Below are 17687 nucleotides of genomic sequence, written 5' to 3'. Positions count from 1 at the left end.
AGAAAATCGAAAAATTCTAAAGGCAACGTTATGCAATACCAATGAAAGAAATACTGTTAGCAACGGATTGGCAAACCATTTCCACCACTTGCATCTCTACATACCGTTTCAAGCTTAGGAATAGATTTATTTAAAATATTCCGTCTTTCGTACTTTGGCATAGTAGCGTTCAGTTTTACTCGTGTCCACGGCACCCTGAAGCCCAACTAAAACGCGAAGAAAACGTAGCAGCAAGTCTAACACGGTGTTCGAGTGATCTTTGATCGAAGTGGAAACTTTGATCGCGACGTATCAACGGTATAAATCTCCTAGTAGCGTTTTTCGTTCTCGAAAATAGGCTCGTAACATAGAAACGTTTTCAAAATCCACTACGATACATCGAATTTCCCAGATTTACGCTAAAAAGTTATCTTTAGACTGGCGCTTTTTTATCGATCGGCGGATCAAGGTACGCGCTCGAGCTTCGCCGACCGTTGCGCTTCGACCGTTGATCGTCGATCGAAGAAAGGTGTTGTTGCGCGTTGTTCCATCGTTTAATTGGCGAACGAGCGTCGCGTGCTGGCCGTGTTAATTGGCTGTCGTGATTGGTGATTGGCACGATCGGCGATCGAACGATCCGAGCTTCCAGTCCAAAGTAGGTCGGATTCGAAACGATTTTTTCCAGTTCAGAAGATCGTTGAGACACGAACGTTGGAGGAACGGTTGGAAAATCAAATGCACGCCTCGATGTGCACATTGGTCATCTCACTGGCTCTCAGCTGATTGTTAACGTGTAGTTCCGAAGACGCGTTACTGTGCACCAGATCCTGCTTCCGATGGGCTTGGCGCAGATCGCGAACCGGCCCGATCGCCACGCAACAGCTTTCGAGGGTCTTCCTGAAGGCGGCCCGGAAATCCCGGTTGAAGTAGGCGTAGATGAGCGGATTCAGCGCGCTGTTAAAGTAACCCACCCAAAACACCGCTGCAACCACTGAATCGCTGCTTTCGCAGCTGTCGCACAGAGACGTGATGATGTACCTGTTGACAAAAGAAGAAACGAATAATTACGCGTGAGATTTCAGTACGTAATTGTGATTGGTGGATTTTTGCAGAGTTTGCCTTATCGAGAAACCAAATACGAGACACGGATGGTAATGTTATCTTAATCTTTACAAATACGAGGAAGAGGGAAAAGAGGTAAAACGTGGAATTTTCTTTCTCATTTTTTCGAAATTCGTCGTCCCTGTGACTTTATCGTCTCGATCTTCTTGCGAATTCGTCAGACGTCTAGATCGATAGAATAGCCGGAATATAAGAGCCGAGACCGTTTGCATGTTCGCGAAAGTTTTTCTCTCGGGCGTAGTCGCTCGTCACAGTCACGTTCTTTTTAAACGTGCCACACACGAGACTCGGCAGAGAGTTTGATTACTCAACCAAGTTAAAATTTACGAGAAGCTACGTTTCATTCGTCCTCGTTGAATCGTGCCTCGGTGCAATCTCCTGTAAATTCGCGTTGATGTTATTTTCTTCCTTCTTTTGGTTCGTTTGTTACTTTTGAATTATATTGACGAGTGGGACGAACGTGTCATTTTCTGTAGTATCTTTGCTTTTGTCGCGTATCAATATATAATTTTCTGTTTCATAGAGAGAGAGAGAGAGAGCTTCTTTTTGGTTAAAACTCTGTCGTACGGTTAAGCGTTATTGTTAGGAAGAAATTGTTCACGCTTTCGTAAAACGAGCAACGCAAAGTAACAAACACGATGAACATGGTAATCTATAGGATATTGGAACTCGTAAGGGTTAATAAAAGAAATAGAATATCGAATGAAACATAAACGAACGTTTCTGCGTTTATCTTAGTTGAATGAATATGACGGATACGCCGTAATAGGCGTGCATACGTAACCATCCTTGGCTTTCAGTCGGCGTTATGTCATAGATTACGTGATGATAAGGGGAGAGAAAGAGCCAATAACAACGGCTATGACGAGAAAACGTAGAGAAAGGAAAAGTTTCCAGACGATTAGACCGTTAACATGCACAGACAATGAACACGAGCTCGGTTCGATTCTCTCCTAGGGAAAAGTCCGACCAGTTGCTTGGAAAAACAATTGACCTTCACCCTTTGTTGTTTAATTTTAACTCGGACTATAGCTAAGGTGGTGCACACGATTGATGTATCGATCTTACGAATGCAAGGGCAACCAAGCGCGCATGGAAATGTTGCGACCGATCGAATCTGCTCGACTGTTGGAGACGTAGTTTAGTCGCGTAGGCATTTTAAGAAATTCACTTGTTTACAGAATATAATCAAAATTATAGGAAATACGGATAAACTGGCATATCGATTTCGGCTGGGAATTTTCGAGCGCGTTCGATATCAGCCGTAATTTGAATCCAAAGTGAGATACTTTTAGCGATCTCGATGCACATTCGAGGGGGATGGCTTTTATGCTTCGGGGTTTCTTTTAGCCAGCGAAGAAAAAAAGATTTGCTCGTTAAACGACTTCTTCTCCGTGACACCCAATGAGGCTCTACGAGAGAGAGAGCTTTCAAGAACTTTTCCAATCTCTCGGAATCGTCAGCTTTTCATCCCCTTTCTTCTTTTTTCTTTCGATTCTATTCGTCGAGTGCTCGCTTTTCCAGTAACAAGCCAGATCTTCAAGCACCTTGTTCGATGCTTCGACGAAATCGCCGCCTTATCGATCTGCATATGTGGAAAGAAGATGGATTATTTATTATTCTGCAAATTTACGTATCTGTTACGTATCTGGAATGTTAGATACGCGAGATATTTAAAGCAAAGTATTAAGTATTAAAGCTTTTATTTCTTCGCTTATATACTTCTTTATTGCCTTAAAAGTCTAAATCTACGTGAACATCCACGTTTAGGTCATCGTGCTGTAAAAAAAGAAGAACTGTATCGAAAGCCTTCTGATTTCGAAACGACGGCAAAGGGTTTTTGATCGAGGGCTTCGACCACGCACAAACGTAATATAATTCGACGCAACTCATGGGGTTAAGAAATTTGTTCCAAGTTGCTATTATTGGTAAAGAAGATGTAAAACGCGTAAATAAATTACAAACTATTACGTTTATCCACGTTGTATCGTATTTGTAGCGATCGTTGTCGAATTGTTCGATCGCAACCGTGGCACGCCGAAGATCGATAACGAAGAATCGTCGAGTTGTAAAAATCCGTTGAAAAGGCCGTAGAGGAGCAGCTGAGAAATCCGTGCGCCTCGTCGAGCTTTGGAAAGAAAGGCGCGGCACGGAATTATTTCGCGGTTGCGGACGAGGAGCGGAGCAGATGGATGAAAGAAGCGGAGAAAGGACGAGGATGAGAGAAGGCTGAAAGAACGCTGCCGTGGAACGGGGTCGACAGGAAAATGCCGCGATTTCGCACACTCGGCCAACTTGTCAGACCGTGTACGTTTCGCTTTATTAACTGGTCCAGCCGCTGTACGCTTTTCACCCGTTTGCCCCAACACCGTCGAGGAATCAACGGACCCGAGTCGAATGTCCGGAGTTTGGCGCTCCGTTGTTTGGCTCTCCAGTTGCTGCAACATCGACTTGCAGCTGCTCCATTTTTTGTTTCTCCATTTTTTTGTTTCGCAGCAGTCGATGAAATCCGCGTGTGCGATAAAATCGATAAAGAAGAATCGAAGAATTTCGTTTCCTCCTCGATAAACATCTTTAACTAACTTCGCTAACTAAAAGCATGCGATTATCGAGTTTCGTCATTCCTTAAGCTAATATACGATTCGTAGAAATACGATTCACGCTGAATACGAAAGACGGTGTACAGCCAGCGGAACGTTGCAGTAGATTTTCTTCTCGAAAGAGACAGGCTTAAATCTCGTTTGATTTCTATCGGCGACGGTTACGAAAAAGTTTCGTCGTTTCCCCGAAACGCGAACGAACGTTTTCCATTAGGCGAAGCGAGAAACTGGAAACAAAGTGGCGCGAAGAAAAACGTTGCGTAGGTAGGAGACAAGTGGGACGGAGAGGCTCGAGATGAGCGTAGCCGGAGGCAAACAGACAAGAAACCAACGCGATAACTTTTGTCGATTCGACGAGACAGCTGAAAACACCGGGGAAATGAACGTTTGCCGTGGAAATTGCGATTCATAGGAAGAAAATCGTTGCATGGATCGGCTGAATATGCGAAACGGCTGTTAATATTCGGACATCTCTGTACTTCTTTCGTACAAGAGAGGATGATTTAAATATCGCGTAGCTTGTTCCATTTATACGTAAAAAATGTCTCGTGTTTCCTAACGATAACGTTTAAATGCCTTGTTGCCTTATAACCTTGAGCGTCTTATTTTCACATCGCGCTGATAGTTGGTCGCTTGTTCGCGATTCTAGCAATTCTTAGAAATAGTTGAAACCGCGGAATAGATTTATTCTGTATAATTATTTGATATAATTAACGCTAATACCGACTGATCCGCATTCCTCGGTTGCCAAACCATTAAAATGTGTATAAAATACATAAAGACGTCGAGTATAGTCTTCGAGTATTTGCTAAACGAGAGGAATATCTGTTTAGGAACCAATTTATCAACCATTTGGCAAAGTTCGTGAAAATAGGAATTTTATGCCATTTAATGGCAACTAAACGATTATTGCCATTTAATGGCAACTAAACGATCGCGGGTTTTGTTATTAGTTGGTATTGACAAAAGCACTTAGTTGTCAACCCAATACTTTTTCTTACGATCGCCAATGAACTTTATCTAATTTTATCGCAGTCACTTGTTGCGTTGCTCGAGTCGTTTCTATTATTTCTTTCGATAGGTGCGATACCTGCTATAGCGTTTCTCGATCGGGTAAGATCCGCATGATTCATCGAACGATTAGCGACGGGACGATATGTCGCCCCCCCCCCTTTATTTCGTATCCAAGTGATCGATTTATCTTGATTAAGGAAGATCGAGGAAGTGATTATTATTAGTATTTCGGTATATGCAGCGTGTTTTTATTTGGAAGAAAAAAAAGTACGAGGGAAGCTTCGAAACGTTGAAGCTCGTCGTTGGCGAATCATAAACGCGAAAACCACTGAATTTATCGTTATTACTCTTCGTATGTGTTTCCTTAAATAGTAATATACGATTGCTCGTAGACAATAGCTACTGGTAAGTCGCCAATGTAACTAAGTATCATGGTATATGGTATTATAGTATTTTTAAGAGGTTGCTAGTGATACGACCGTATTAGATCTGCCGAATTTGTCGAGGGCATCGAACCGATCGGATCTGAAATCGAGTATTCATTGGGAACAATTTGAGAACACGAATTACCAGTTTGATCGCAGAATGTAAGAATAACTCGCGAAACCGATAGAAAGGTTAAAAACGCCTTATCCGAGCTGAAGTAGCTGCGACTTGGAAGATGAGTCTATTGCGAATATTTATTGCCAATCGTGCCACGTATTGCCTTTTTCTTTCCGACGTTTGTTTTTCGATTACACAGGGAAAAAGACAAAGTACAAGCCGTTGCGCCGAGATCACGCAAAACACGCAAAAACTATATACAACGACAGGATAAAAACCGCCTGCGATCGTGCCATTACGTTCTAGAAACGGTGTCTCTTCTGCCTCTCTCTGGTTAAAAGCTACACTCTGACAAATCTGAAGAGAGCTCGAACAGTGGCACGGAGAACGGGAACGCGCATAACAATAGAGCTTTCGAATGAAAATTCGATAAACAAAGGGACCGGCAGATCTGGCGGCTGGTACGCGCCGTGGCTCTTCCCTCTCCTGTTCCATGATAACAGGCCAGAATACATTTGTCAGCATCGCTGCGACATTTCCGGCGTTGCAGCGCCGTTAAATCGTTATTATTCGTGACGTACGCACGGCGGTTGACGCGACGGTTCTTGGGCCGAGAATTCGACGGCGATATGCGTGTGTGTATCGTACGTGGTCTAGGATACTGACCGTTTTAGGCGATGAGAGGATAGCGTCGTAATCAGGCTGGGAAAGTGGTCGTGAGAGACGGACATTGGAATCTTCGTTGTGTAAATTAGTTTCCTAATTAACAGCGAGGTAAAAACGTTACCGCGAAACTTTGCCATTTCGGACACCTCTTACTCCAGAGATATCGGAGAGCGAAAAAAAACCTATTATACTGTGTGTGTGTGTGTGTGTGTGTGTGTGTGTGTGTGTGTGTGTGTGTGTGTGTGTGTGTGTGTGTGTATATACAGAACAGAAAGAATTTATCATCTTTTGAAAGTGCGATGCTTGCTCGATACCGACAAAGCGAATCGAATTAACGCGTTAAGTATAGAAGCATTTGAATAAAAAGATCAACTCGTATTTCAGACGAATTCGACCCGTATTCGATTCTGTTTGCCAGTACTTTCTTCGTTTCTTCGAGTAGTCGTAGAACACAAGTTCGAATCTACTGGAAAGTGTTCGTTCTCGGTTTGAAACACTTATGGACGTTATTATCGTTCGCCTGCGACCGCAATGTCGCGAAACGAGTAGGAAACGCCGTGTGCAAACTAATTGAGATTCTTTTACGCTGGAGACGTTATCGATCGGGTGCTGCCAGTGCCTTTCTCAAGCCCCGGCTGGCGGTCGCGTCACCAAGCTTTTAGGAATTTTGGGATGCACCGCAATATCGAAAGCGTTCGAGCAAAAGAGGGCCTAGCCCATCGAAATTTCACCGAATCGCAAGCACCTACTTTTTACCTTGGTCTATTTTAAAGTAGCGTTTTCAGGGCGTTCGAGCGAAAGTTCAGGGGTGCGATAGAATTTCCGAGGAAACGCGATTCTTCGGGATTCTTCAGGTAGCAAAAAAGGGGAAAGTTTGGCTTGTAAAAACGATTCTGGTGATCGTTTCCGATTGTCAATCGCGGAGTTTATCGCATCAAATTTATTGCATCAAGTTTATTGCATTTATCAAATATGGGAAAACGGTGAATATTACGCCTTGCGGCTATCGTTAGTTAATATTGGAATATTACAGTTTACGAGTATTAGAATTTCCCAGTTAGTTATAATTTAATATTCATAATATACTCGCATCGAAAGATCTGCGAGATCTAGCGCAACGCGATAGAAAGGAAATCCAGGTTTCTATGACGGATGGCGAGTCGAAATAATAAAGTCTCGCGATGTTACTGGTCGAGCATTAAACGTGGTGATTAAACTATTACGATTATATGATAGTTAAATAGAAATATGTCCGAATAAACGAGAAGATATGGATGCCGATGGATTCAACGTCCATCGTATTGTCCATCCATTGTTTATTTTATTTCGCTCTGCAGAAAATTCTCTTTTAATAAGAGAAAGTGGAATACACAGAGATCTATAGAAGCTATCGGAAAGATGCCGTTGCTAGGAAACACGAAAAGTTATAAACGTGGAATATATTATAAATAAATGGAGGAAAAGGACATAAACATTTTGTACGGTTATAGTAATGTCCAAATTCGTGTTTTCATGGATATAATGATAGATACTGTACTTTAGATATAGCAAAAATCCGCTTTGTTTATTTCGCCTAGGCCTAAGAGATATATATAACGAGTAAACTATAAACAATGTCGCGAGAGCCGAGGCGTCGTCGGTCCTTTGATCGAATAGTTTCGTAGAAAAAGCCTGCGTGACCCTGGCCACGAACGGTTGCGGAACACGTGCGTGGTGGGCCTGAGAAAAGACAAAGGGATACTAGAACAGTCAGTGTCAGTGGAGAAGCCAGAGAGTGTGAATCGAGAAGTCGGAGAGTGCGAGTCGCGTTGTCGGGATAGTGTTGCTAGCGTTGTCGAGAGAGTGTGGTCCGCGTCAGAGAGAGAGAGAGCGTTGAATCCGTGGTGACGAGAGTTGCAAATTAACTATTGAGTTGTCTAAATTATAGTCCGTTATTGTGATTAGTTCGCGTTAAACAACCATCGTTCTTCTGTTTAATCGACACCTGTACGATCCATTCGTTGTAAATAAATCATCGTCGATAATAATATTTCATGTCCGATACTACAATCGTTAAAAATCAATTAAAATCAGCGAATTGGCAAGTTAGCAGTTGTAAATTATAGACACTTTATATACACTTTCTTTGAAAATGTTGAATTTTAAAATCCGCGAAACGAGACCATCGACAATGTTCTACGATTCGTACGATTTACTCAGGCAACTGTACTTAGTTTATTACCAGTCTTGTCGCTATTACGCAAGAAATAAATTTAACAATGAATTTACTTTCGGTATCGTGGAATTCGCGTGTGACTTGTCAAGTTGAAGCAGCGATATTAATTCAGTTATGTAAGAGAGCTCTGGTATTTCGAGTAGTGTTGCATTGGCAAACGTAAAAATGCATTTCCAAATTAACGAAGACCAATTTTGTTCGATCGATATTAGAGGGGGGGGGGGGGGAGGGGTAATATCGATTAGCTTTACCGTGATATTAAAGGGGCAAAGACTGAATTTGTCGCGCAAAAGATTTCACGCACATCCGCAGTCGACTGTGAATAAAGTTTCGCGAATGAATATCACCTTTTGCAAAATTCCATTGAAACACGGTGAAACACTCTCGTTTTTAACCATTTAACGAGTCATTATTTTATTTTCATATCGTAAAACGCATAGTCGTTCGAATATCGAATAAAAATAAAAGAAAATATCCGGTACATCCGCTTAAAAAACATTTATCTTGATCAAGCGAGGTGGAAAATTCATTTCCACAGACAAAAACGTACAATCGATGTGAGGAAAAATCGCGATATCTCTCATCGGTGGTCGTGTTCCGCGTATTTTTAATTCAATATTCTTTTACTGGGAATATTTTTAATGACGTAACCGTCAGGTTATACAGTAGCCACAAGGCCGTAAACGAAGAACACGACAAGTCACATTTCGCGTCAAACTTGACATCGCGTTATTATGCCTTATGATTATTTAAAAATATTAATAACGTTAATTATGCCGACTAATATCAATTAAGTTAAATCAACGTAATGTCATTTGATTTATGCAAGATATCGTGAATTTATCATCTATATTCAGAAGGTACGTACGGCTTTCAAATGAAATATTTTTTCATCGTACCCTACTTTTCTTATCGTATCGTGATTTTTCTTTCTTTTCTCCTTCTCCTTCTTCTTCTTCTTCTTCTTCTTCTTCTTCTCCTTCTTCTTCTCCTTCTTCTTCTTCTTCTTCCTCTTCTTTTTCTTCTTCCTCTTCATACTCTTCTTCTTCTTCTTCTTCTTCTCCTTCTTCTCCTTCCTTTTTTTTTTCGTTTGCTCGATCGAAGAAAAATTTAGAACCGTAGGAAGGAAAAAGGGAAAAGATATAATTGATCGCGATCGTAATCGTATTCCGATTAATTCGATGGAGCTATGGTAGTTTCAAAGTCCTTTTAGACCACGCGGACGTTTAATGCTCGTCTTAATATATTCGAACGAGTTTTGCCAATTAGCAGGAAGTCGGCTTAACTTGGATCGTGTTTCCTTAGATCTCGTTAAAACGAACTTGACTGGATCAGGAATAATAAGGAATAGTAAGGAATAGTAAGGAAACCGCTGGTGGACAGAATCAGGGTTTTTGCCGCTTGAAAAGTATGGAAAAGTTAGAAGGTATTCTTGGATGGGATATGGGTGTCTGGCGTTTCATCGTAACACGTGGCGTAACGACGTTACATTATATTATACGACGTTACATTATAGAAAATATTCTAGTACATTTAGATAGAGGAAAGCACGATCGAATATATCGCAGTTCTCTGGATAGATAAACGAACGTGACAGCAAGACCGAACAATTTTCGACAACGGCGAGGGAAGAACGAGAAATTTACCAGAGGAAGAAGGGAAGCCAACAAGCCAGAAACGCTGACACGATGATTCCCAATGTTCTCGCTGCCTTTCGTTCCCTTCTCATTTTGCTGCTGCTGGTGATCGGTGGATCTTCCGGTTGTGGATCCGGCGACGATTGATCCACGGTTGGCAGCGTGGTCAAACCGGCCGAAATCCCATTGATCTGCAGATGTTTGTTTAAGAGCGCTGCCGCCACTTTGCTCCTGCAACCAACCAAACGTCCCAACTTCATATTTCTGTTGATACGCGAGTCTGGAAAATAAAATAAGGGAACAATGCGTGGCTATTTTAAGCGTTAAAAGCGTTCCCTCTGAATAAAAGTAGACTCCTCGTAGCTTATATATACGTTTTTAGACTGGTTTCAAGGCTTACCGATATAATCGCTATAGTCCTGATGAAATTTTGAAACGTTTCATATGACACGCGTAATATTCCTAATATTGGTGAATGGTTTGCACGAGTGTTCAAACACCTTCGTCGTCTACCGTACATTGAAAACATGATTATACGTATTTGCAATTTCCTAGCTACGAATATGGTATTTTGTTGCAAAAGACGTTAAATAAAATATAAATATATAAATAAAGGTGCGAGTGTTGTCGTTTCAGGGCATTATCTCGGCCGAGCGACTTTCGCCGGGCTATTTTCCAGATAATACGCGTATCTGAAGTTGCCGAGAAGAATAGGCACCGCTACAGCTTATACGAAGCGCGTCCAACTATAGACGTTCCATTGTCACTGACGCGCATTGTTTCCGCTGCTCCACTGCTTTTTCTCTCCGCGCCATCGCTTCTCGATCGCGCTTCTTCTTCGATCGATCTTCCTCTAACATTCTAACGCGCTTCGACAATTCTTTCCATAAGGAAAAACGAAAGCTTGCTCGATGCGTGCAATTCTGTCAGATCAAAGTGAAAGTGAAAATTGAAATATTCGCGGTAACTTTATACCGATCTTTCGTACGATACCTTTAAACTCCAATTTCTCTAAGCAAATAAATAAAATTATCGTTTCGTTGTAATTCGATGCTAGTTCGCTGTACGTTACGTTTGCAAAGTCGAGAGAAAAAAGTTTTGCGACAATTTTAAAATTCGCTCGATGAATCGTTACATCGCGATAGCATCTGTTTCAAGAATATTCGAATAGAATTTTTCGAGAAAAATATTGAAAAGACGACAAGTCTCCTAGAGCTTTATGCAGTTTCAATTAGGAGATTTGATCGGTAAGCGAACGTTGCTGGAAAATTCGCGAATACTAAAAATTCGATCGATCATCGATGATTTTCGATAAAACTAAAACCCCTGAATATCGCGTTAAAGCAAATCCTGGATACTTTTATTATCGTTTCTCCCCTGAAACTCGAACATCCGCGAATAAATAAGACCTTTCGTTCGCATCCGCGATCTCGAGGGATCAGATCGGCCGGACACGATAGAACAGCGTTTGCTTTTGTACAATAAAAGTCGTCCTATCGATCTGAAAGCTTTTTCGTTCGAGTAACATGGTCGGCGCTCCTTTGAAGTGGAATTAGAAAGCAGAGACGTCGGAGAGGCTGGCTGCAGATTTAATTTTTCCTTTGACCGGCAAAGCACTCGCTATGCCTTGGAAACAGATCTGATTTTCCTGTCCGTGGAAATCCTCGAACATGCAGAGCCAAAGGCGCGTGCAAATCGGAATTGGAATCGGCAAAGAGCCCTCTGTGTCCGGGTTGAGCTACCGCAGACCCTGGTAAACTTTAACGTCGTTAAAGTCGAGGACGAATCTTTCGATCGTATTTCGAGTCGTTCGACCGATGGACCTCGTTCCAACGGCAGACTAAAGATGGTTTAGTTCTCGGATAAAATCCGAATTTGACGTACAGTGGCAATTAGCAAAAGCTTAGTTACTCTTGCACTGGAAAAGTTTGTTGGAAAAATTTCTAATAAAATTTGTAGTATTTGCGATAAGGTATTATTTTAAGTAATCGGCGTTTTATCGGATAAGAACGCTTCTTAAAGTAAGCTAACTTTTTCCTAGCGGATATATTCACGGACGTTTGTTCGAAGAATTCCAAGAATTTCGATAAGCTCGACCACTGCCGCCTTGTCATCTTTACGCTTATTTTTTTCAACTGCCCGGCACAGCTTTTTTCGAGCAAATCGAGCTGGTAACATTGTTACTAACACTGTTATTCGTCGAGAGATACTCTCGAACGTCTTGGAAGAATGTATCGTTCGCGAGTTCTACTTCGTGCTAGTTTTGATAGCTGATACCAAAACGATAAAAGTTTCATCGGCGTACTGAAAATTCAAATAATCGCGATTCGATCGAACGGTGGATCGACGGCCGAACCGCCGATCCAAGGGATAAAAAAAGAGCAAGCCAACTTCGAAGCAACCTTCCAACCTCGTTGGAAAGACGTCGGTCGATGGTTCAGGAATCGTCGGTTAATTCGATACTATTTCTCCGGGTTGAAACTTTTTTCCAAGAGCATCTATGGAAAAGCGTGTTGCTGGTGAGCCAATCCACGTGGCAAGGGAAATCGAGAAAAGATTCGGATGAAAGGCGAAAGTTTCCAATCGAGATCTGAAAGTAATCTTCCAAGATCCTAATAAAAGTTGCCATGATTGCGTTCTCGATGGTTCTTGGCGTTTCATCTCGTTTTTCTTCGTCAAAGGTGACATAACGCAATCAGTTTCTCTTTTTTTCTTCCTCCTTTTTCTTTCATGACCTTCTTCTCTTTACAAGGTATAAGAAACAGTGGAGTAATTAGTTTGCCGGTGAATCGTATCCTGTTTGAAGTGGGCAGCATCGCGAATCAAACGTAATAACGACGGTAGTAATTATGTCGAGTTATTAATGTGAAATAGGTCAATCGATATTATTAATCGTTAATTTAACGTTCGTTATTTAACGTTAATAGATCTGCAATTTGCTATCAATTCGAAGGGACAACGTAGATCGCGCGATACGTAATGACACGGTATACGTAGGTATTATAATTTAGATAAAAATTGGTCAAAAACCTTTCTTCTCTCTATTTCGTTCGTATTTTATGATTAATTTCATTTTATGACAGAATGAAAATGTAAATATTTGCATTTTTATGGATTTAGCATGGCAGAGGAAGTAGGTTCGTTCTTAATTGTATTATTCTGCATTTTTCCCGTAGATAAGGGCTGCCTCGGTCGCCTCGTGGCGGAAATAATCGAGTTACTGCGTTAAAAACGCAAAGTGTTCCACGAAGATTGAGTTTCGAAAAATTGCGTTCTCTTGCATCGTGTCGGCCGTGCATCGAAATGGTAAAATAAAAGTCTCACCTCGTTTATACAATTTATAGAATACCCTTGCGTTATAGAAAACCAAGCGTGATTACATAGTTGTGATAATCTGAAGCGCGCGTATCATCGTTTCATCGATAGTTGATGGACTGTATCGCACTTGTCAGGTATTTGTCGATCTGAAATAGGACAGAAAATCGGAAATAGGATAGAAAATAAACTGGCTCGTACTACTTGATGTTTACGCGCCGATCGATCTCCGGTCCATTCTTTCCCCCTCCACTCGCGTCGCATAGATATAGCAAACACTTCTGCCGAATGAACGGCATAAAATGACGATAGAAACGCCGCGATTCCAAGGTACCTTTTTATCTATTTAGGGTTCTAGGTTTTCAAATCGAAGCATTCTTTTAGAAAAGAACGCGCAACGCCCAGGAAAACGTAAGGATAGTTTCGAGAAAACTGTTTCTTAAAACGTTCGAGTACTTGGATCTCGCTCAAAACTTTTCTCCTCGATTTTATCCGTGGTCAAAACATTAGAACGCTTAAATATTTTTTAACGCAATTGAAGTAATTGATTTGGACATATCGATGGACATAGGTGAATTTATTTACGCGAAAATGTAATCGCAGAAAATTAGTGTCGAGTTTAAGTATATGTGAAAATTATATGACACGCTATTACAAGTAGATAAGATTAATTTTAATGACGCTAGCGTGAGCGTGTTCCGAGGAATAACCACTTCGGTTCTAACGAAGTCAAATTAATGCCTGAATGCATAAATAAAATGTCTGGAGAGCTTACGGTTACCCAGTTCGCCGATCCTATCGAAAATTTACAGAATGCGGTGAATTTCCAACGTTATCCGAGAAACCGTTCGAGTGGCGTATATCGACCACTATGCCGGCACAATGCATTTTTACTCAAGTATTCTCGATTATCCTATAAATGCACGGATCCGTCCTTTATATAGCGCAACCTTGACTTCGCCAATTATTCGTTATCATACCGAAGAGCTGATATTCATTTTCAAATCAATAACCCACCGTCTTCTCTGTCTCGAGTTAAACGTTGAAAGCTCGATACGAGATATTTCGATCGTGCGAAACAAGTACCGGCGTAATTACTATATGAAAATTACACAGTTCACCGATCGATAGAACGCGATGGTTCTTATCCTTTATCTTTTACTTGGGGACATTTTTAAAATTTCGTGCTACGACAATTCGCTTGAAAGCGAAGAATCTCGATCAAAGTAAGAGTCGTTGGAATCTGCGAGTAATTTCCTCGCGTTGGTATTAGCTTTCTGTGTAGTAAATGTCTCGATACGTTTGGAATTTTACGCCTCCATCGGCCCATATATTTTCCAGAGGAATTTCCAGTTATTCGATTCGATTCGACTTTTCTCCATCTAACGAGCAATTAACTTTATTTTATGGAGTGGATCGCGCAATACCGACGAATCATCGTCCAATTAATAATCATGCAGGCGTGGGCATTATTTAATAAAGTAAACCATATAAAGAAGGACGTGTGTTAGTTTATTTAAACAAGAAAATGCTTTCTCTCGGAATTATTTCAGTACATATTTGAGGCCTGTAATACGTTTATTATACGAGACTAATTAAAACGAGAACTTTATAAAGTCTAAGATTATTTGCTACTTTATTTCACACCTTCGAAACGAAGGATTATCGTACCGCTATTGTTAGCTATTTACGATGAAAATGATAAATTATCTGAAATTGTAACTTCTTAGCGTTACTTCTTAGCGTCGGATGACGTTTTCTCGGGTCTGTAACCGTCGTAAAATACAGTGAAACAAAGCGATTCGTTGTTAAATTTGAGCGATCTAGCGACCAAAAGCGAAAAAACTAACTGCGAGATTTGCACATCGTGGATTAATAAAAAAGAAAAGTATAAAAGTTCTTTAAAACGTCTTTTCGTACGATAGGCTAGAAAAATATTTTGCGAGTGACAAGACTTTGACGAAATCTTGACGACGCGACGGGAATATTATTGTACTTTCGCGAAAGAAATAAGATCTGACGACACGGAGAATCGCTCGAAGATAGAATTTTCGGCTTGCTGAAATGTAACGACGGTTCGCGATCCGGATCAACTCATCGACCATCATCTTCCTTACGTCCGAGTTAAGCGTAAACACGTAAGCCGGAAAACGGAGAAAGAATTTCAAGGAATATATATATTTTTAACGTTTCGATGTTTTTAACCTTTAAATATTTTGCTCGGAACAACGATACTTTATATAACGTAGTGAATAGTTTCGTGATTTCCGGTTATAAAATTACAAGATTAAGACATATTATGAAAATGATAATGTGGTTACTATATCGGCAATGTAATGGCAATGTCGCTGGTTTTTCAGGATTTTCTCCGAAAAGAAACGGCTGCCGATCGATGTTCGTGGAGGACAAAAATAAAAACGACAGCAGTCCCTTGCATCAGGAAAGAATCGTTTGCCTCGAGAGAAGTACTCTTGAACTTTTCAAGACAAACAAGTTACCTGGTGAATTTTTGATGCTCGCTACGGTAAAACTCGCTAAATTACCGGCGAAACTTTTCAAACTAATTCCATCGACGTTACGAATCGCTACGAGTTGCTACTTTTCTGCGTTGATCGAAATTAATTAACAGGTCGAGCAGAAACGTTGAATTCTTTGAGCAAACTTTTTCTCATACTTTACGTGCCACCATTGCAGTCTTAACCTTGTTTCGAAGCAATGAAATATACGAATATTTCCTTCGAAATATACGTGTACGGCTTGTTTCCACGAAACGAACCTGAGCAATCTCCGGAAGGTTTCAGCCTTTATATAGCAGGTATAATAGTATCCTTATTGCTTGCAGAAGAATATCTATGCAAAAGAAATATTTTAATTAGATTTACGTAAAAATAATAATTGGCGATAAATATCCGGATAATATACCGATTACCAGGAAGCCCAAGGGCGCCATATAACTACTAACTTTCCAAAGTTAAACCAACTGCCCAAGGTACCCGGGTACACTCGACATTTTTAAGGGCAGTTTGATCAGCGTTCTACGCGTAAGCTTCGATGAATTTTCGAAGCAGGGTCGATCGATAGCCAAGAGGGAAAAGTTTCCAAGTCGGTTGAGCACGTTGCCTGGAAGCTTTCAAACGGTTGGTACTTTCAAACTCAATTAGCACCTCGGCTACGAAAGATCCGCAGGGCTTTGGTAGCTCTCGTAAAGTCCGACTGATTATACTTTATATCACAGCACGAAGCTGCGTGGATTCGAAATTTTGATAAGAAAAGATTGACTCTTGGAATTTTTCAAACGAAAGCTAGAGATGCTGTGATCGAGAAGTTGGCAGTTTCGAAGCTTCGAAGATAGACCCTCAACCTTTTTCCCTGATTTCGAATCAATTTTTATCGCTATCGTCCCTGCAAACCACTCTAATCTATGATTACAAATAACGACGAAATATAACATTTCAAAAATTCAAAATATTCAAGCTGCAAATAGTAGAATTAAAATTTCCAAAGTGTCACGCTTGAAATACGATGTCCATAAATCTTCTAAAAATGTCTTAACGGTTTAAGATTTTATGATGTCTGTATTTTACGATGTACCAAGTTTATAGATAGATTTACCGCGTGAATGCTGTACGGAATCTCTTCCCCATCACGGATGCTTTCAGATGATGGGCAACCGTATGTAGAAACATAAAAAATCCAACAGAAATCTGCCGGAGACTTGCTCTCTACGCAACATATCCTACGACATTGCCTGCGGAATGTTCCGAGCAAAGCACCTCCCGTTCCAAGAAACAAACTCGTAAATTCGAAATAATTGTCCTATCCGTAGCAACGAGTAGGGGTTCCACGACGTGTCAATTATACTGGTAGAAATGTATCGTAGCTCTATATTTCCCCCGATCCAACGACATTCTTATTTTCCGAAGAAATTCTCTTATACGAAGGAAATTGGTCGGTATAAAGTTCGTTTAAACACTTTCAATTACTCGTATGGCTATTATATGATATTTTTACGATATAGAAAGATATACGCTTGAAAGAAACGATTTGCAAATATCTCCGAGTTGATCGATGTCGCAACGGATTCCCAATGGACTGGGAAGGTACAGTCCATTGCAATTTATTTGCAACGCAATTTATTCGATCTGCGAGTGTCTGCTGCATACGTCTTTGCAAACTAGAACGATCATCGATCGACCAGTACCTAACATCTTCTCTCTCCATCTTCGGAGGCAATGGAGGCAATGGAGGCAATGGAGGCAATGGAGGCAATGGAGGCAGTGGAGGCAGTGGAGGCAGTGGAAAAGGCGGAGAAACGAGAGCAACGAAGTAAGTAATAATCCTTTAGATCGAGGCCACAATTGGATAGCCAAAGTTGAGAGTAAGAGAGCGGCTTCGACATTCGGTCAGCTTAAGAATATAGCCCACTAGGGTAATTGCGTTGAATACCAGGTTTTCCTGCTTCTGATTAGTATCCTGAAGTAACGGTAATAAAAGCATCCTTTTTGACAAGGCTAGAATAGAAGCTGTAGGAAATTTTACAATGTCGTTAAAACGAATATTCGATACGATCTCTCAGTCGCGTATACGTAAACAGGT

General features: G+C 40.9%; 1 protein-coding gene across 2 annotated transcripts in view; it reads right to left on the bottom strand.

Moving 5' to 3' along the window:
• Positions 1-628: 628 nt before the first annotated feature.
• The window catches only part of LOC138187680 (octopamine receptor beta-1R), a 50867-nt gene continuing 33808 nt past the window's right edge, over positions 629-17687 (bottom strand). The window contains exons 4-5 of one of the 2 annotated variants that reach the window (XM_069128701.1): positions 9786-10007; positions 629-1017 (exon numbers count right to left, since the gene is read on the bottom strand). In XM_069128701.1, coding sequence (XP_068984802.1) covers positions 711-1017; positions 9786-10007 — 529 coding nt within the window. In that variant the 3' untranslated portion in view covers positions 629-710. The remainder of the gene's footprint in view (positions 1018-9785; positions 10008-17687) is intronic. The other variant, XM_069128702.1, reaches the window with a different exon arrangement.

This window comes from Bombus flavifrons, chromosome 15 (assembly GCF_040668555.2).
Source record: "Bombus flavifrons isolate JBK064 chromosome 15, iyBomFlav1_principal, whole genome shotgun sequence".
In the NCBI taxonomy this organism is placed as follows: domain Eukaryota; kingdom Metazoa; phylum Arthropoda; class Insecta; order Hymenoptera; family Apidae; genus Bombus; species Bombus flavifrons.
Note: the sequence above shows the minus strand (reverse complement) of the source record. Positions and strands in the feature narration are given on the sequence as shown.